The following is a 20,719-nucleotide window of genomic DNA, read 5'->3' as shown; positions in this document are numbered from 1 at the left end:
AGGGAGTCTGTTCTCTCTGGTGTCTCGCTCTGAACTCTCCACAGTGAAGTTCCTGCTGTCGGTGTGGTTGAGGGAGAGGAAGGAGGAACTTGCCAACACTCCCCAGGAAATCACACCGCTGCCCTGGACGCAGCTCGGTACACGATGGGGGGGGGGGGTCACCGTTCACATGAGTAAGGCTGTCATCATTTGGCTGAGATACTTTGTGACAAGTCTCCTATCGTTTTGAGTCACTTTTTGAATAGAAAATGTTCAAATTCTCTGATTCCAGCTTCTTAAATGTGAATATAATATTTTTTGGTTTATTTAGTCCTCTGTGACAGTAAACTAAATATCTTTGGGTTGTGGACAAAAAACAAGACATTTGAAGACGTCATCTTGGACTTTTTCACCATTTTCTGATCATTTACGGACCAAAAAACTAATCGATTAATCAAGAAAACAACTGACAGATACTGAAAATAATCATTAGTTGCAGCCTTAAAGTCTCCAGTTCCTATTACTATAATCTCTGTGTCCTATTCTGTCCTGTATTTGGAGAATATCAGGTTAAATTTAATTCTAATTATCCTTATCTTATCCTTTTACAAATGAGTTTAGTGTGCTGGTTCCTCACTGGGCATGACTTCATTTAGATAAGATGCTTATCTAAACTTCCAGCCGCCCTTCAGCGTCTACTTCTGCACAGTCTAATGAGAGAAAGTGCGGCGGGCGGATCGGGTGTAATCGGGCAGCTGAGGAAGCTCAGGTGGTGGAGCAGAAGACGCCATTAATTGTGGGGTTGGTGGATCAATCCCCACCATCGCTCCCCGTCTGCACGTCAAAGTGTCCTTGAACAAGATGATGAACCCAAACAATATAAGCCACTTTAGACAAAATTACTGTTTGTACTGTAAATATAAGCTTTCCTCCGACTAATTTGTGTAAATTATTGAAGTAATAATTTATTTCTTAACCTGCTGCAATAATGCAAATGCTCAAATCCTATTTCACCTACTGCTTTTGCATTTTTAAATATTAAAAGTGTGTTTATCTGTGCAGCAAGTGCCCTCGTTAGTATTTAGAGAGGAAAATGGAAAAGCTAATACTTAAATATCTGCCTACAACAAAAAAAGCAGCAAATGATTTATGCATGAGTGAAGGATAAATGCTTCAATTGTCTACATTTCTCCTTTTGTGCCCAGTTCTACATAATCCTCGTGGGTGATGTAATACTGTATTAAAGCACAAGAGTGGGCAGGTGTTGGCAGCTATCCCGATTCACACACACACATCCAGGTCAGACAGACACCTGATCCCTCTGCGCATCCTTAGTGCTACGTGTTATGAATGAGCTGGTTGACGATGTGCAAAACTCGCTTCAATTTCCTGTCTAAACTAGTCGGTTGTCTCGCTCATTGTTGTCGGGTTTTTCCCACCAGAATATGCTCTCACAAGGCAGGGTGAGGGTAATTAAGGGTGATGGGTGATGTGTAATCATGCCGAATTAATCGAGCCGTATTGAGACGACGTTAAATGACGTTATGTCCGTTATAACGCTTCAATAACGAGCGGTTGTGCATAAATCGTCATTTTTTCAGTGAAGTCTGGCGTGAAGTCTCCCTGAAGCTGGACCGGACCGTTAAAAGCGCTGAGAGAGGATAGCTAGCTTTAACAAAGATGTACATTTCAACGGACTTCTTACAGATGTAAAAGGATTCAGTCTCAAACACTTTATTGTTGGTTTAATGTGGTTAAAATTAAATGTCTCGCGTGTGTGTGTGTATGTCAGCGTCTTCATTTACAGCCACGCTCACAAACAATGCGTGGGACGGGAGCTAGCCGGCTAGCTGCGTCAGCTCGCCGACACGGCCCGTTTATTCGCGGCGGAGCGACGTTCACGGCCGCGCCACAGACGTTTCATAGTCTGTACTTTACCTGTCGGACCTGGACATCGACCTGTCCGCCTCCATGCCATCGTCTGGCTGTTGCTGCTCCTCCGGTTTCGTGTCACTGCTGCTTGTTTCCATGTCGTCTCGGCGCGGCGCGGAAACCAAACACTGGAAGCGTCATGACGTCAGGACGCGTAAACTGGCGGTGCATTTAATGTAGTCAGGAGAAATGAAAAATTAAATATACAGACATGTATCACAATGTGGTTCCCAACCTGGGGGTCGGGACCCCTATAAAGGTTCACTGGATCTATCTGAGGGGTCGCAAAATGATAAGACGGGATAGGACAACAGAAAAAAAACATATTTCTGACATCTTTTTCAAACTGTCCTCAAATATTTGCGTTATTTATTATGAATTACTGTGTTTTATCTCCTCGAGCCTCTATAAGTTATTGAAATAAAACAAGAGGGCCTCATGTAGAATTAGCTTCATTTTAAGGGGTCACAAACCATAAAGGTTGGGAACCACAAATAAAATTAAAAAATACTCTGGAAAAATAATGTGTGTCTGATTTGTTTTGTTGTTTTATTTATTTATTTTTTTACAAAAAGGGTATAATTGCTCCGTTAAAATCCTTAAGACATCCTTTTTCTTCTTGTTCCTTCAGTTGGATGTTTGTTCTTCTTCTCTGAGCAGAATGATGTATGTGCAGAGTTTGTTTTCACATTCATCTGCTGAGGGAGGAAAGTTTCTCTGAGCTCATTAAAAATCCAATTTTTAAGGGGGCGGGACTACAATCATGGTCCAATATTCAACTTACACAACTATCTATCTATCTATCTATCTATCTATCTATCTATCTATCTATCTATCTATCTATCTATTTATCTATCTATCTATCTATTTAGGCCTATATTTAATCTTGATATGAATATGTTTATCTTGTTGAATGGACACAATTCTGTTAATCTTTTGAAAATTTTAAGTATTCTATAATTCATCTTTTAGTATCTTTATGCATTTTTTAGATGGATATGCATGTTTATCTTTTTAGAGACAGACAAATATTATTTTTTATCTTTTAAATTCTCTTAAGACTGATCTGTGATAAACGTCTGTATATCTTTTCCTGTAAATCTGCTCAGCTTTTTACATTAAATCAAGCTGATGTCAATATAAGTGACATAAAGGCAGATATGATGTATGATGAAAATCATTTATCTTTTTTAACCTGATACATAAAATAAAACTGTGTCAGCGTCAGATTGTGCAGTGAAATGAAAACAAACTGTAGTCTGTAGACAATAAATCTGTTAAATATTATTTAACATATATCATTTTAAAGTATTTTTTCCACATTATTGTTGTAATCTGTATGAGTAAAAACGACATAAAGCTCGCGCACATGTGTGTTTCTGTGTATGAATTGATTTTGGTTGATATTGATGATGATGAATGTCCTATTAGAGCTCGTGGCTGCAGCGTTGAACAGACATCAGCTGCAGTGTGAAGATCTGCTGCTGCTGCTGCTGCTGCTGCATGTCTGAGGCTACAACTCCAACCAAATTTAAAAAAAAAAAAAAAAAAAAAACCTCCCTCAGACATCCCGCATGTGGTTTCCTCCTCCTGCCTCCCAACAACCGCAATGAAGGATTTTTTTTTTTGCGTTTTGTTGTGAAGTCTCAGTGCTGCTCACTACGAGGTCTCGGCTGACTTTTCCCCGCGTCGAGTGAACATCAGGACCTGTCGATTCTCACCTGCAGCATCCTCCTACAGGAAAAAAAACAAAAAAACAACACACCACACCTTGAATTCTTTCCTTTTAAATGCAGACTGGACACCGACTGCAGGCTGAACACATGGATACTAACGCTGCAAATTCGGAGAAATCTCACCTGATACACGAGACGAATGCTAAAATGTATTCTCTCAAACTACAGAGGTGAGGACACGTTTCATTGAACTGCAGCTGCATGAAGAGCTGCGTGTTGCTGTGATAAGTTTATGCATTTTAAAAAAATAATAATAATGAGATCAACTATTTAATCAAGTTTACAGAAAGTGACAGAAGCTTTAAGAAGGAAGCGAATCTGCTTTTCTGTGATTTTATGTAGTGAGAAAGTGAATCTCACGATCTCTGTTCTAATCATTGTGATTATGTGTTGGGAGCAGTTGTTACTGTGCTGCATGTTAAGCAGGCGGACGCTCTTGCGGGCTGTTTTATGTGAATGAACAAATTCATTTCCATGCTTGGCTTGTTTCTGGACAGCCTGTGACAAATGGCCCCGGGGCCCAGTTCACTGAGCAATGCTAAAAACTCATCATCTGTCATTAGAGAGGCAGCAGCAGCAGCAGCGGCAGCAGCAGCAGCTCCTGCACGGTCACATGGAGACATTCACCTGTACGGAACCACAGCAGCTTCATGTGTGTGTAAGACAATTATAGGCTAGTTAAAAAAAATTAATTTTTTGGCCTGTAATTATTAAAACAGTGTGTCCTTATGTCAGGATCCTGCTGCAACATTTGATTTATCTACATCTGAAGGAAATATTATACGTCTAAAATCTGGATTTATGGTCATAAAAACGTAAAAAATAATCTGGTTAAAAATAATATTTAAAGATCTTGTCAAATAAAAACAATAAAATAAGAGACTTGAAAATATTCGGGTTTTTTTTCATCACCAAAAAAAAAAAAAAAAATCACAAATGAATAATATTTCTTCTGCTCAGTAAAATAAATAAATAAATAAATTAATTAATAAGAAGGAAGCAGCTTTGGAGGTTTAAAACATCATAAATATAAACTATAATAAAATCATATATATATATTTTTTATTATAGTAAATTCGCTTAAGCTTTGAATTTAAATTATAATATTCATCATCATGTCGGAGTGATTTTTTTTTTTTAACCATTTTAAATCTGATCGTCTTTAGGCCTCGTGATGCATCTGATTTCATCCATCTGATCAATAACCGCGTTAATGATCTCATATATTTATATGTCGACCTCAGGAGAGCTCAGACTGAACTGATCAACACTTTTAAAGCTGTTTATGTCCGTTTTTTTAAGGCGATTTGAGCAAAAAAAAAAAAAAAAAAAAAGATGTCAGCTGTTAGAAATTTTACACGAAGCAAAGAAGAGAAACATTTATTAATAACATCAGGCTGAAAGGCCTCAGTGATGATATTTAAACCACTAACAGTCCAGTTCATCCTGATAAATATTAATTTACTGATTTATACACGTAAAGAATAAATAAAGACAAATAGAAATGGAGTTTATTAAAGAGAGAGAGAGAGAGAGGTACATATGGCATTACATTTGGTATTTCATGCACCATTTGCACCGTGCGTGTGCGCGTGTATGTGCGCGCGCGCCTGTGTGTGCGTGCGGGTAGCTTTTAGTCCCAGCTGGCAGCGCGGTGACGTCGATCCTTTATCATAAATACTGTAAATTCACTTCGTTTCTGATCGAATCTGCAGAACAAACATCAGAAACAAGAATCCGTTGATGAAAAGCTTTATAAAGTGTAACTAAAGGTTGAATAATTCTTTATAGATCAGTTTTATCGATGAGAGCAGCTCTCTAGTTCTCCCTGACTGTTGACTCATTAATAGTCATCAATAAAGGGTCAAAAGAGTTTCTCACTTTCTAATCAGCCATCAGCAACATTAAGAGACTCATCAATAATTATTAATGTCAATAAATCCTTTATGAAAGTTTCAGGTTTGGTTGTGCTGCTCTTCCTCTGAAGATGATCAATCAGTTCTATCAGAGAGGAACTAACGAGCTGAAAACACCAGGCCTGTAACTGATGATTCATCTCACTATTCATTCATCCACTGATTTTTATTTTTGATACATTGATCAATAATTAATCTATAAAATGTCAGAGACGACATCTTAGGTCAAAAACCCAAAATATATGACAGAAGACCAGCGAAACCACAAAATATTCACATCTGAGAAGCTGGAATGAAGTTTATTGAAAAATGACTCCAATGATCAATCAATTATCAGAACTGTTGACTGGTTGACTAATCAATTAATCAACTAATTGCTGATCCTCTAAAAAAGACAAATCTAAGAGTCATGATGGATAAACACGGACCACAACCTGCCAACCCAAAATATGATATTATAAGAGATCAATATGTTTATTAAACATTATTACAGTCATTAGTTACAACATATAAACTATTAATTAAGGACGATTCATAGAAACAAACAACATCTGAAAAATGAACAAACACAAACATTTGATCTTCAGATGTTCAGACTGTTGATGATGTTTCTGATTTTCTGGCTGCAGTTTGATTTGATGACGTCAGCAGATCTGCAGCTCTGCAGGACTCACTGATAGAAGAGAAGAAGGTTTAATGAAGCTGCAACTAACAGTTGTTTCCATTATTGAATAATTTGCTGATTATTTTCTCAATTTATTGGATTTTTTATGAATAAATTGGGTAAAATGAGTTTAGTGGTTAAGATGCATAAATATACTGTCATCATAACGTTCCTTAATTGCAGAGTCATTCTCTCTCTTCCTCCTGGTTTCCTGGGAGATGAGAAATAAAAAGTGTCAGAATAATTTGTGAAAAATGTCACAAACCCAAAGATAAAGAGAGAAAAGTGAATAAATCTTCACATTTAAGAAGATGAACCAGCTAATGTTCTGCAGTTTTACTTGAAAAACAACTGAAGCGATTATCAGTTATCAATAATGGTTGTCGATTAATTCTCTGTTGATCAGCTAATTGATTTAATCAACGGATCGTTTCAGCTCTAGTTTAAATTAACTCGACTAATCACCTGTGAGTGAGGAGCTTCAACATGAAGGTGCAGTTAACAGCAGAGATTCATCGATACGCACCAATAAATGTTATTTTGAACAGATGAGACATGTGGAGGTTTTAATCCAAACTCAACTCCTGACTAAAGCTGAAATAACAAGTTCGTACTGTATCAGTCAGCAAAGAGTTGCTTTATACAGCAGAAGCAACATAAGCAGCAGTTATATAAACGATGCTTTCATTCTTCAGCTGATTCTGATAAAAACAAATGAATTTCATCATTATTTATTGATCTGTCTTTATGATTTCACCCCGCTGCTTGTTTACTGGGCTGTAGTGAAACTGTCTGTAGGTTAATGGGAGTCTGGTCCAGTGAAACCAGTCAGGCTCTTTATGGACTTCTCTCACCAGTTCAGTATCTGGTGGTGTAATATTCTCACAATCAAGATCTAATGTTTGTTGTGATTTCATGTTTTCCAAAATAATGTAGTTTAGTTACAAGGAAGGATGAACTTAAGGTTTTCCACAAAATATACACACACACACACATATATATATATATCACTGTTTCAGTTCTTCCAGTTCGAGGTTCATTCATGGCTGTTGGAAAAACAACCAATCAGAGAACAGGAGTCTTATCTTCCTTTGAAAGAGCCAAAAACATAGTAAAAAACAGCAACAGACAAATGGCCCCAAAAATGAAAAATAGCAACTTAAAACTTGCGAGAGAAGTGGATGAGATCAGACCAGCTGCTGTACAAGTCGTTGTTTCAGGAGACTCAAAGTGTTCAATATTAACATAAATACCTAAAACAGCTGATCACATGAAAAAATCAAAAAATCAAAAAATGAAAACAGACTGAAAAAGAAGATTTTAAAATGAAAATGATCTGCTCTGTTATTGTGAAAAGAAGCAGGAACGTTTCATGCTTATATTATAGATTTAATGGGCATGTGTTCATATTTATCTCATAATGTCTCACTGATTTATTTATTTAATATTAAACACTTCAAGTCTCCATAATTGAGAGGCAAGAAAGGAAATGCAGGTTTATTTGTAAAGCACCTTTAAACAACAAGCAAGATGCTTTACTGAAGACATAAAAACACATTATAAGAGGTTTAAGATGTAAAAAGAAAACATATTATTACAGAACTCTTATATCTCTTAATCCAACATTAAATACACTAACTGACATCAGTCGACGGGACAGATCTGTCAGTCACAAGTGAAACAGGAGGGTAATTCAGTGATTATCAGGCTACAAAAACATCCTCACAGGAGCTAAAACAACAAGCGTAAGATGATGATCAGATGGTTATCGTCACTCTGTCTCGTCTGTTGAAGCAGCTGAACCGACGCTCATCTCCTCAAAAGACACGACGTTGTTTAATTCTGCTCTGCAGCGATACCGTCTCACTGCAGGCTTTGATACGTCAGCTACAAAACCTGCTGTACGGTGCTCTGATACAGCAGAATGCAGCTGTAATTAAAGGCTCTTTCAGTGGACACGTCTTGTATCTCATCCTTTCACAGATCACTGAACATCCCCTCAGGTCTCTACACCGCTGAGAGTCAACAAACAGAGCACACCTGCCCTGCAGGGTATCGACTGACTAACAGATGAACCCTTTTCCCAAAATTAAATCTAATATTCATAACATTTAGGAAATATGTGCTCACTCGTTGTTATTTTGCTGACCGAGCACTCGAAACGCTGATGTTGCAGGATGATGCTGCTGCTCAAACCACCTTTGACTCTGTTAGACATTAAGAATAAATATGAGCCGTAATGCAACAACAATAACTGTAAAGCTGTAATCTGCAGCTCCAACCAACACAACTCACCGACTATTTAAATAAGAAAGTGTGAAACAGAGGATAGCTGCTTCTGCAAAGTGTTAAATCTGAGTGGCTTATCTAACATATACAGTAGGGGTGTGCCCCAATACAAAGCACAAATAGTGTTTTTTTTTACAAATATTTGTTTCACACAAATAATTTCAAAAATTATTTGTTTTCAGGAAGAAAAATAAACCATGACATCACTATCTCAGTGTCTCTCCTCTGCTCCGCTGTGACGTCTATCAGCAGGTCTCAACAAGGGGAGTCACATCCACCTGCTACATGACAACCCAGTCGCCAGAAGAAAACGTCGGCATTTACTGCAAACCACAGAAACGTTGAATATCTACGTTTCAACACGTGAATTATGTATCATATCAACATTTCTACAAACGTAGCATGTCTCACTAAAAAAAGGGTTTTCTCCTGACGTCTCGCTAAAAACACCTGCTAGTGTCAGTTGAAACAGGAAGCAGACATTGGTTTCAGTTTCGAGGTGGTCTCGAACCGCGTTCTCTACTGATTTCCAACTTTCCAACAAACTTACTAACCATCCATCTGCCCCTCCTCCTGCTATATAGGAAAGATCAACTCATATAGATCACATGTGAACTAAACTAACTACTTTAGAAATGTTGAGATGATACGTTTTGTTGAAATGTTAATATGCAACGTATTTCATGTGTTGAAAAGTAGATATTCAACGTTTCTGTGGTTTGCAGAAACGTACAGTGCCAATGTTTTATTCTGGCTGTACATGATGCACATTTCCTAATTTGGACATCACTCCGGGAGTTGGAAGAACAAGCTTCATGAACACTTATTGTAACACTTTAATTTTCTAAAATTAAAAGCGTAATAAAAACAAAAACAGGATTTTTAAGCCTCTTTCCACTTTTATTCGAATACAAATACAAATAATTTTGCTGCCTCAACAAATACAGATACAAATACAAATACTGGGCCCTCTCCTGAACATACAGTCAAATAAGAACATCTTTTTATTATTTTAAACATTTCAGACTGTCAGAAGGAAAAAATTATGAAGTAATAGTTCTCAAACTGCGAACATATTTGGCTCACTTTCATCTAACTTGACTTTACGTGACATTATATCACCTCTCATTTCTCATTAGAGGAGATTTAACAGCACAGCTGGAGTGTTTTACAACTCCGGCAGGTATTAAAGGAGTTTTGGCAGGAAGAGCTTTGAGCTTGTCAGTAATTAGTGCTCAGTGTTTCAGTCATTCATCGTTACAGCCGCAGTGTTGCTACAGGAAAGTACAGCTTACCTACCATGAAATATAATCACACGCAGAGATAAACTCATATTAACACATTTCAGCAAATTACTAGAAACCGATTAGTGGATTATTTGAAAATTACAGACTTTGTTTCTCCCTGGTAGTAAAAGACAGTACAGTACAGTAAAATCAAAACTACATTCAGTGAGCATTTTATTAGGAACACCTGCGCAATCTAATACAACTCTGACATAAATTCTACTTTTATGAAGCTTATATATTTAGTAGAGTTATCACCTTTCTGACATTGTCAACAAAAACCTGAAAATATATGAGCTTCATAAAAGTAGAATTTACGGCAGAGATTGCACACGTGTTGAGGATATTTTGTCCAAATCTTTTTAGACGTTTATATTTGAACATAATGTTCCCTGAAGGCTTCAGAGCTCTAGTTTGAGTGTGTATCTGTGTTGTATGTAGGTGTGTGTGTGTGTGTTTGGGGAGTGTTTGCTCTTATGTCCCAGTGGTATAATTGAAGAGAATCTGTTTTCCACTTGGCTGATTCTTTTCAGCTTGGACATCCCCTAAGACGCACGTGGTGTGTGTGTGTGTGTGTGTGTGTGTGTGTGTGATAAAGTCTAATCACGGACCACTGGCAATCTCCTATATGAGGTGTGTGACATAAAGTGTGAGTATGTGTGTGTGTGTGTGTGTGTTTGGTTATCTCAAGTGAGCCCAAATTAGTTTTTTTCCACCTCATTAGCCACATCATCGCAGCAGCTCCCCCTCACTGCACACGGCAAGAACAGCGACCTGAGTGTGTGTGTGTGTGTGTGTGTGTGTGTGTGTGTGTGTGTGTGTGTGAGGAAAACGGAGAAGTCAGCATTTTGTTTTGTTCTCATGATTAAAATCCAGGTCAGTGTATGTCGTGTCACAGCTGAAGTATTGTGTACATGTGTAATCTCAGGGTTCAACACTATATTATTTATGATTCAATCACTGTAACCAGACAATAAAATGATGCTGTTTGATAGAAAACAAACTATATTTATGGAAAAAAAACAACTAATAACACTGTAGTTGACATCAGAACAGAACAGAAATAATGTATTATTAACTATTAGTGATATATTTTGTAAAATTGGTAGTAAAGGTGCAGGTCAGCCATATTGTTCTTGAATCACAACAGGAAATGGGAATTATCTATGAGATTTTCATTTCATGTCTGTGTAAAACTCAGAGGACATTGACTTGGTGAGTTGACATCTTAAAACTGGACTAAATGTTTTAGACGTTACACAGGTATAAATGTTGTTTCAACAGCATCTTAATTATTATTATTTCAACAACTAGATTCAAGATTCAAGAGACTGTACTGTTATTTGCACAGGCACACTGGAATTATTGTGCATTTAACTCAATCAGATAAATAAAAGAAACAAATTTACAATAAATTAAGTTAAAAATTAAATTAAAAAAGAAGAACAAAGATCTGAGAGAGATTACATTGTTTACAACAATTATCTCCAAGGAGCAATGTACAGTATGGATATTACACCACAGCATAGCAGCATGTAAACCAGGATATAAATAAGGGTTCAGACTAATTAGGACTTAATTACACTGTAATATATTAATTTAAATGCCTTTGAAATAATGGTTATTTGTAACCTGGATGTCAAAGCATCTCTTGACCTCTAAATCGATGCTTTTGGGTTCCAGCAGATGCACTGAATTTAGTATTTTATGATAATGCATATAGTCAAGTCAATTTTACATACAAACATAACATAGAAAACAATGTTGAGTGTTGTAAAGAGGGCGAGTCTATTATGATCTGACCAGATACTGAAGGCTTCACCTCAGCATCAGCATTAAATGATTTTAGTTTAGTTCTTTACTGTCTGAACTGATGAACTGTCTTACAATTTTTCCACTTTAGTGAACACTGAGTACTGTTGTACAATTTGTCAGGAGTGCTCTGCTGCCGTATTTACTCAGAAAATCTATTCACTTAACATCTATTATAATGAAGATTTGTTGCTATTACAGGGTGAGCAAAGATCTGTATTCCGATACAGCCTGCCAGACGTTGACACTGGTCTAACGTTGAATAACCCGACCTGAAATTGTGTAGAAAAATACAATTTTCTACTACAAACAATGTATCGACTCGTAATCCTTCTCAATCATCACTTATGACCCACTAGAAGTGTGTGGTGGTGTATTTATCTTCAGAGACTCTGCCCTCTGCCTGTATTTTCATATTTTTTTTAATTATTTTGCTGTGGGTGTGTAGCTCCCAGCCAATAAGAGCACAAGGTGTGAGGTTGGGATTCATAGCATCCCAATCTGGAGCATAGGTCCAGACAACATTTCTGCCAATGCGTTCCACTTATTTCACTCCCCAAATGGACCTGCATACAACCAAAGCATGTTCCTGTAGAAACTGCCAGGATGGAAACGGAAACTAGATGTTTCCAATCCCAAAATCTTGTCCCTTACCTACAGATCCTGCTTTGTTTATCTGTCCGGCTGCGACTTTACTGTTCTGGTTCACTCTCAGCGCTCTCATAGCGTCGTTTTGGGCCACAGCAGGCAGCTGTTTTCAGAGAAAAAGCTCTAAAAAGCCACTGTTCACTACCTGCTCAGCACCAAACGGCAAACAGACACAGTTAGCTGTAGACTAGCCGGTGAACATAGTGGAGCATTTAGCAGCTAAAGAGCCAGATATTTCAGTTGGTAGAGAGAAAAAAGGTGGACAGAAACAAATGAAAAATGAATGATAATGTTACTCTGTAATGTGGAAATAAGCAACTTTTTCCTAACAAGATCAACATATCAATTTAAAAGGTGATCATACAATATGTGATTAGGTGATATGCTGCCCCCAGGTGGCCAAAAATCAGTTAATGCAGGTTTAAAGATTAGAGAGTGACCCTACCAACACTTGTAGAAACACTCTGTAGAAAATAGAAATAGAAAATTAGCCACATTGTCGATTTTGATACCATTACTATAGACAGGAAGGTTCAATCTTATTTCACTTATAGGGGCTTTAAAAAACTTCATAAATGAAAGCGATTGACCATCTCTGTCTTCATTAACATATACCTTCCTTTGTACCCCTGCAGCGCCTTTCCAGACTCCAAAGAGCAGTATCCCGACTTCCCTTTTAAGAACGGCGACGTGTCTGGTGCCATCGAGCTCAAACGACCCGTCGGCGTCCACTGCCACCGCACCAAAGCCTTGGCTTGTGAGGACAGTGTGGACAGGCTGCTGGCCCAGAAGAAACTCTACATCGCTTCAGCCGTCTGCCTCGTCTTCATGATTGGCGAGGTCATAGGTATAAGTTTAGAAGTTCAAACATCAGGGATTAAAGAGAAAAAACAGAAGGTCAGACCTTTGTGTTTCTTGCTTACAGAACTGATATTGTTTGAAAGCGTATTTTCTAATACATAATCAAAATCTCAATAATGTGAATTTTCAAATACAAGAGTCAAAACAACCACCCATTTTATCACTTATAATACTGACAAAATCTATCTTCACATGCCCACAAATGGCCATCCATCTGTAGCCTTTGTTGCTGCTTTGCATATTTTGGATCAGATTTCGGCTCGAACATGTACAGATGTATTTGAGAAGTTGACATTTGTAGTAAAGAAGGAGAAAAAGAAGTGAGATCCTGCTACTTTAGTTTGTTTACGTAGCCTCCAGAGCCAGAGGAAGCTTCCTGAAGCTGACCAATCAGAACAGAGTGGGCTCATCAGGAGGCGGGGCCTTAAAGAGACAGGAGCTAAAACGGCCTGTTTGAGACAGAGGCTGAACTGAGGGGCTGCATAAAGGACCAGTAGAAGATAAATAAGGAAATTTTAACTGTAAATCATGAAAAGATATTCCAGTAGAGCCCCAGAATATAAGTATAGACCTGGAAATGTGCAGAATATGTCCCCTTTAAATGCTATGTGCTATGAATTTGTCTTTATTTTTGTAATGTGTTTAAAGCTTATAAATTAGATATTAAACAACTAAAATTGTGGGAACATTGAGTTTATTCATATTTACCCTCCATACCATCAACTATGAGAGTCTTTGAAAAACCAAAAAGTATTTGACATAGACAATGATTAGACACAACCTTTTCTACATGAAACTACATGAAATCAAATGAATTTGTTAGATGGATGAAACTGACATTTTAGGGATGAAGCAAGAGCTGTTGTTTTAAGTATAGCAGCTGCAGCAGACTTCTCATTCCCAGAGCTTTTTAGAGGCACTGACAGTTTTCCCCCATGGACATCAAGAGTAGTAATAGCTAATAGTGCTGACAGTCATTTGTCAGAGGAAGCTTTGTGATCTTTCCCCCAGGCAGATGAGGGATAGCTGTTTGTTGTGTCTGGGTTTTTATTAAGTTTTACCACAACAGAGTTTACATCAAGCATCAGAGAAGCCTGTTTTGTAGAAGCTGGAAGCTGATGTGGACGTTTTTTAGCACAAAAAATGGAGTGAGCACAAACAAATTTAAGAATTTCTTTATTCTTTACTTGCATCCCTGTTAGCTTCCACAGAGTAGTTGCTAGTCTTTCTACGGTCCACACAAAAACAGCAACAATGAAACAAACGGCAATTTAAAATCACACAGTATTTCTAGAGAGAAGCTGACAGGTTTTGAATGGGAGTCAGTTGGAGCATCTGGCGGACGTCGGTGGCACTTTCAGGTGTTTCTGCATTGCTGCTTGATTGTGACTAACAGGCTGTGAGATACAATTTGGGAGCACACAGGGACAGTTTGTACTGTATGAGAAAAACAACCTTTGATAGCCCAAAAAAGGACAGAATCATGACAATGATAGATGTTATGAGGACACAAAATGATTGGTGTGACAACATTTGAGTGAGCAGTACAGCTTCCTTTCCTCCCTTCATCTTTAAAGCTAACCCTCAGTTTTAGTAGTTTGTAAAGTAACATCAAGCTTCTTCCCGCTGTGACCACTTGTTCACAGGCAAAAATCTGACATAAATTAACATAAACTAATGCAGAAAGAAGTGTGAACCAGGTTTTTAACAATGTATTTGTGCTAAAAACTTGTTCTGTGGTCTCAGTCTATTTCTGCTAATTGATTGTTGATTGAATTTGTTTTGTGCTCACTCAATATTTTTGTCATGAATAAACTTCCATATGTTTGTGGTTCATGAAATCAGTAATTCCAAATTTCTCTGTAAAACAAATCAGATACAAAGATTCTCTTTTTAAAAATCACAAAACTTATTTCATAAAAGCATAAAATGGTGATTCACGGCTGATCGCCGAGATGTTTGTCATAATATGAAAGAATGTCACATCTTTTCTGCCCGATGTATTATTCAGAAAAAGATGGTCTCAGTGTTAATACATATATATGTATTATGGTTTCCAGCTGCACTAAATTACAGGCTTTATCAACCTTTAAATGGCTAAAATAGATGTGATTAAATGTTGAGGGTGTTATTGCTCAGAAGATTGTCTCACAGTTGGTGGCACACTCCTTATAAGCGAGTTTTCAAAGTCTGTTTTTTTCCAATTACCATATTCATTAGATCATTAAATAATTAATGTACCATAGAACTACCATAAAAACAAACAAACTAGTCTTCGGTGTCTGGAGAGAAAGATGGAGTAAGATTTACTTAAGATTCACCTGTCGATGCAATTTAATGACGATAGCTGAACGTCCCTTTATAAACCTTAAAACAGTTACCACTAATATTTGTTATTATTATATAATAGTTACTTTTATAGCAGTAATGTAACAGTTGTATATACTTAGACAGTAGATCACAGGATTAGTGAGGAAGATTTCTCACAGTCAAGTTGATCAAGTTGTTTTCTGACTCCCTGTAGGAGGCTACCTGGCCCACAGCCTGGCCATCATGACGGACGCTGCCCACCTCCTGACAGACTTTGGCAGTATGATGGTGAGCCTGTTCTCCCTGTGGATCTCCTCCAGACCGCCCACCAAAACCATGAACTTTGGTTGGCACAGATCAGGTCAGGATGAGAGATAAGATTCCTCTGAGTGGATGGATGGAGAGAGGAAAGAGGAGAGGCAGATGGATGGATGTTTGGATGAACAATTTAGTATATTTATTCATTTATATATAAATTAAGAGTCACTGAATAGGAGAAGACTGGTGCAAACCTGTTCTTTTCTGTGTGGAGTTTGCATGCTGAAGTTTCAGTCCAACCTGTGCCATTCAAAGGTAGTTTTGATTGTGCCAAATGCAGGCGATGAGTTTTATAAGTGTCGTTTTTTCCTTTTTCAGTAAGTGGCAGCCATGTTCAAACTGCAGCAGCTAGCTTACTTTCTTACTTTCTTTGCCTGAAAGTGGCAGCATCGACACATCTACGTCTGTGGCTGTTAGCATCGTTTTCCTCAGTTGGCGCAGTGTGGAGCTAACAGCTCTACTGTGTGGAGAACCTTAAACCTGGTTTCAGTGTTATTGAGTGGATTTGTGAGTTAGCTAGCTGCTCATTTCACAAAATTTGTAAAAAAAAAAAAAAAATACAAGCTGTGATTTGTGACATAAGATAATTTCCTCTCAATTTAACTTTGACATGTTTCACTTATTAAAACAAACAGTATTTGTAACTAATGCTGAAGAATGTTGAAGTCCTCCATGTATCAAACAACTGTCTGCGGATAGATTTTGCAAAAATGTATGAATTTTGACGATGCCACAATTTCAGTATAGAAAGACCTTTTCTTTAAACCTATAAAAAGTGAACATACTGTATTACTACGGTATATGTAGAGTGATGAGTAATTCATATTAAAGGTGCAGTATGTAGAATTTAGCAGCATCTAGTGTAACTCGGCAGAAATGGAATATAATATTCATAAGTATGTTTAAATTAGTGCATAATCACCTGAAATTAAGAATCATTGTGTTTTCATTACCTTAGAATGAGCCTTCATATCTACATAGGGAGCAGGTCCTCTTCCACAGAGCCCGCCATGTTTCTACAGTAGCCCAGAACAGACAAACCAGACACTGATTCTAGAGAGAGACTTTCACGTTTTTCATGACTTTCACGGCCACCGTAGGTTCTCCTACACGCTTGGAAGGGGAGGGGTATTCAGATGGTTGCAATCTGCAACCTCACCACTAGATGCCACTAAATCCTACAGACTGGTCCTTTAAGTTGCTTTCAACTGTGACCATAAGGGGGCGTCCTGACGCAGCCTCTCATTTACTTGAATGGGGGCAGTGAATGAGTCTATGTGGTTAATTTATTGTCTTGACTTCTGTCTGAATAGTATTTGATGTTGAAGCTCTGTTGTCTCTGAGGCACGTGGTTGATTATAGAACTTCAAACAGAGATGTGCTGTCTTGTACTGTGTGTGATGAACTCTATAACTATGATGAAGTGATGAAGATTTATGCTTTGGCTTCTTCTCTTGTCTCCACAGAGATTCTGGGAGCATTAGTCTCAGTCATGTCCATCTGGATTGTTACGGGGGCTCTGGTCTATTTAGCCATCGAGAGGATTGTGCGCAACGACTATGAGATTGATGGTCATGTGATGTTAGTCACCTCTGGTTGTGCCGTCATTGTCAATATCATGTGAGTACCTCTCAGAGTGGTAATACAGTACATTTAATCTTATGGTGGTCCTGTTTTAAAAAGTAATTATCTCAGGTGATTATTTCTGAATTGTGAAATCAATAAAAAATAACTTGTTAAAAATCGGAAATTATGTATTGATTGTAATTAAAACAACCATATTAATTATTTTATGATTACATTTAAAATGCAATTATAAGACTAAATTACTTCTTGGATTTTTGGTTTCTGGGTGACGTTATGATTTAGTTTTTCCTTCACTGTCATACTTTCTACTAGGGATGTGCAGATGGCCCAGTATTTGTATTTGTATCTGTATTTGTTGAGGCAGCAAAATCATTCGTATTTGTATTCAAATAAAGGTGGAAAGAGGCTTAAAAATCCTGTTTTTGTTTTTATTAGGCTTTTAATTTTAGAAAATTAAAGTGTTATGATAAATGTTCATGAAGCGTGTGTCAGTAGTTCAGCTTTATCTCTGGGGAACACTCCCAACTCCGGGAGTGATGTCCAAATTAGGAAATGTGCGTCATGTAGCAGGTGGATGTGACTCCCCTCACTGAGACCTGCTGATAGACGTCACAGCGGAGCAGAGGAGAGAGACTAAGATAGTGATGTAACCGACCTGCGCGCTGGTATTTGACATGTTTTTTTGTTGGTTTTTTTTGCCTGAAAACAAATAATTTTTAAAATATTTGTATGAAACAAATATTTGTAAAAACTCCACTTTTTGTGCCTTTGCCGAATAACGTATTTGTACTTTCTACTTTCTACTATTCTACTTCTTCAATGTCAAACTATTTTATATTTTTTCTTATTTTGTCACCTATGAAAGCCATGCAGTGGTTGCAAGACATTTTAAATAATTTTTTTAAGGTTATCTTGAAATAATGTATTTTTATCAGGATTACAGGGTTTTTTTTTCATGATAACGGATTAATTATCCCAATTGTTTTTGTTTCTTGAGAAAGATAAAGATTTCCTTTTCACAAAACAGAAAAGGTTGTTGCCTCAAGGTTACAAGATTTATCTCAAGAAAACAAGTTAATGACCCTGAGATAGTGAGATAATTAACTTGAGATAATAAATAATTAAAACTATTGCACCAGGGCTCTTCTTGGCTTCCGTATTCACCCCTTAAAGGAGAAATACTGCATATTGTATTTCTGGAATGCAAACATGCATTTTTATGCAGATGCAGACTTTAACATGAACGCAGTCGTTTCCTGTGTGCCTTTGAGCAAGGCAGTCAATAAAACACCCCTTTTTTCTCTCTGCAGCATGGCCTACATCCTCCATCACTCCACCACCTTCCACGCTCACGGCAGCGGCTACCACCAGATCGACGAGGACGGTCAGAGTCCCGTCTCTCACGGTCACTCTCACACGCTCCTCAGTGGCCACGGCAACACCAGCGTCCGCGCAGCGTTCATCCACGTGGTCGGCGACCTGCTGCAGAGTGTCGGCGTCATGGTGGCGGCGACCATCATCTACTTTCGGGTCAGATATAGATCACATTCATGTTAGGGTGAGACTGAAACGTCAGTTGATATTGGCCCTTTAATAAAAATCAAATATGATTCAGTCAACTACAACTCTTCTATCTTATAACAATAATAATAATAATAATAATAATAATAATAATAATAATAATAGAGTTTTGACTTGTTTATGGTCTAAATTATGTTCAAGGGCTTTTGGTATATTTATTAAATATTCACTATAATATATCTTATAATACTTCATACCAAAAACAGTCACTTCATTGGGCATTATGTCAGTCACAAGTGTAATTTAAAAGTATATTTTAAAGTGTACAAAAGTGGCAAAAAAAGCTTGTTTATTGGAAAGGAAAAAGTCAAATTCTCCCATCATCGTTCAAGATGTTCCCCTGTTTCTGCCCTGAGCATCTTCTGGTCACATGACTGTGGTAAAAACACCATCTGATGTCTTTTTACTCAAACTCAAAAAGTCTCCAAAACCTTTTTTTTTTCTCTCTTTCAGCCTGAGTACAAAGTCGCAGATCCCATCTGTACCTTCCTGTTCTCTGTCTTCGTCCTCTGCACCACCATCACCATCCTCAGAGATGTCTTCAGGATACTCATGGAAGGTATTCATCTTCATCGGCTTCCTCTGCTTAAAAAAGTCCATTTTTAGAGGGGAATGGTGAAAAATGTTGTAGTCATGTGGTTCTGGTAATACTGACAAGGACACTAAGTTATGACAAACACGTCTGCTGTACTGAGCTAAATGTTAACACCACTGTAGCATACTCACAATGAATGAAATGTATTTTATTCCAATAACAGAACAGAACAGAAATAATTAGGTCATATATATATATATATATATATATATATATATATATATATATATATATATATATATATATAAATTCATACATACTGTGCATAAACGTATAAAAAAGGCAGATACTCAAATATCACAGTTGAAAACAACACAATAACACAACTTAAAGATTTCTACAGTGTGAAAAAGGTGCTGAAGCTTTTCACAACAACACTTCCTGTTTGACCTCAAACAACAGAAACATAAAAAACAAAAACTTACATATTCTGTACCAGATCCTTCTATGCCGATGTTTCTTTCTGATCATCCATTTTTATATTTGTTCAGTAAGTTATATTTTTTAAAACTTGCTACGTGTAGTATGATGCTAACATCCTGATGTCTAGCAGGTAGGTTTACCATGTTCTGAGTTAAAGGAGAGTAATTAAGCTTTTAAAAATCAGCATCAATAACAGTAACGTCAACAGTTTGAAACCGTCTGTCTCCTGTCATCTGCTGTCATATCAACACTGTCCCTCTAACAAACGCATCAAAAACACTGATATATAATAGTTTGTTCAACACATAAACAGAAGAGTTTTCTTAAAAAATTACTCGAAACGCTGAATTGATTATCAAAATAGTTGCCAATTAATCTTTAATTGACTAATTGTTGCAGCTCTAATATTTTCATCTAACACTTATAAATATAAAAGCAAATAAGTGAATTTCCCAAAATGTTGAACTATTCCTTTAAGATGATATTTCTGACCAGTTGTTTTTCTCGCCTGCAGCCACGACCGAGCTGTTCAGGGCCTGACCTGATCTGACAAGGTCAACATATGATGCCAGAAGCCTTCATGTTCTGTGCTCTCATGTGAAAACTTAAAGCCTAATTTGAATGAAATACAGGCAAAAATGACTTTCTTGACTAAATCATATTAAAAAAATATACTGTGGGTTCATGAATTGAAACTAGCAGCAGGATTTTGTCCTAAAGTGATTGTTAGGACTCGATTCGCTGCTCCAACGTCAGTTGATGCAGAACAAACATGAGATGAA

At 37.3% G+C, this 20,719-nt stretch overlaps 2 protein-coding genes across 5 annotated transcripts in view; one reads left to right on the top strand and one right to left on the bottom strand.

The window, feature by feature from the left end:
* si:ch211-243j20.2 (uridine-cytidine kinase-like 1) overlaps positions 1-2,077 on the bottom strand; it is a 32,387-nt gene extending 30,310 nt beyond the window's left edge. The window contains exon 1 of the mRNA XM_044376237.1: positions 1,918-2,077. Within this exon, the coding sequence (XP_044232172.1) occupies positions 1,918-2,009 (92 nt within the window). The 5' untranslated portion in view covers positions 2,010-2,077. The remainder of the gene's footprint in view (positions 1-1,917) is intronic.
* slc30a2 (solute carrier family 30 member 2) overlaps positions 1-20,719 on the top strand; it is a 48,235-nt gene that overhangs the window by 20,252 nt on the left and 7,264 nt on the right. For 3 of the 4 annotated variants that reach the window (XM_044376239.1, XM_044376238.1, XM_044376241.1), the window contains exons 3-8: positions 3,708-3,817; positions 12,898-13,109; positions 15,648-15,794; positions 17,218-17,371; positions 18,649-18,868; positions 19,373-19,478. In XM_044376239.1, the coding sequence (XP_044232174.1) occupies positions 3,735-3,817; positions 12,898-13,109; positions 15,648-15,794; positions 17,218-17,371; positions 18,649-18,868; positions 19,373-19,478 (922 nt within the window). In that variant the 5' untranslated portion in view covers positions 3,708-3,734. Of the gene's footprint in view, positions 1-3,707; positions 3,818-12,897; positions 13,110-15,647; positions 15,795-17,217; positions 17,372-18,648; positions 18,869-19,372; positions 19,479-20,719 lie in introns of those variants that run through there. The other variant, XR_006407712.1, reaches the window with a different exon arrangement.

The sequence above is a fragment of the Thunnus albacares genome, chromosome 16 (genome assembly GCF_914725855.1).
Source record: "Thunnus albacares chromosome 16, fThuAlb1.1, whole genome shotgun sequence".
Lineage (NCBI taxonomy): Eukaryota > Metazoa > Chordata > Actinopteri > Scombriformes > Scombridae > Thunnus > Thunnus albacares.
The sequence above is the reverse complement of the archived record's forward strand: the minus strand, read 5'-3'. Positions and strand labels throughout refer to the sequence as shown.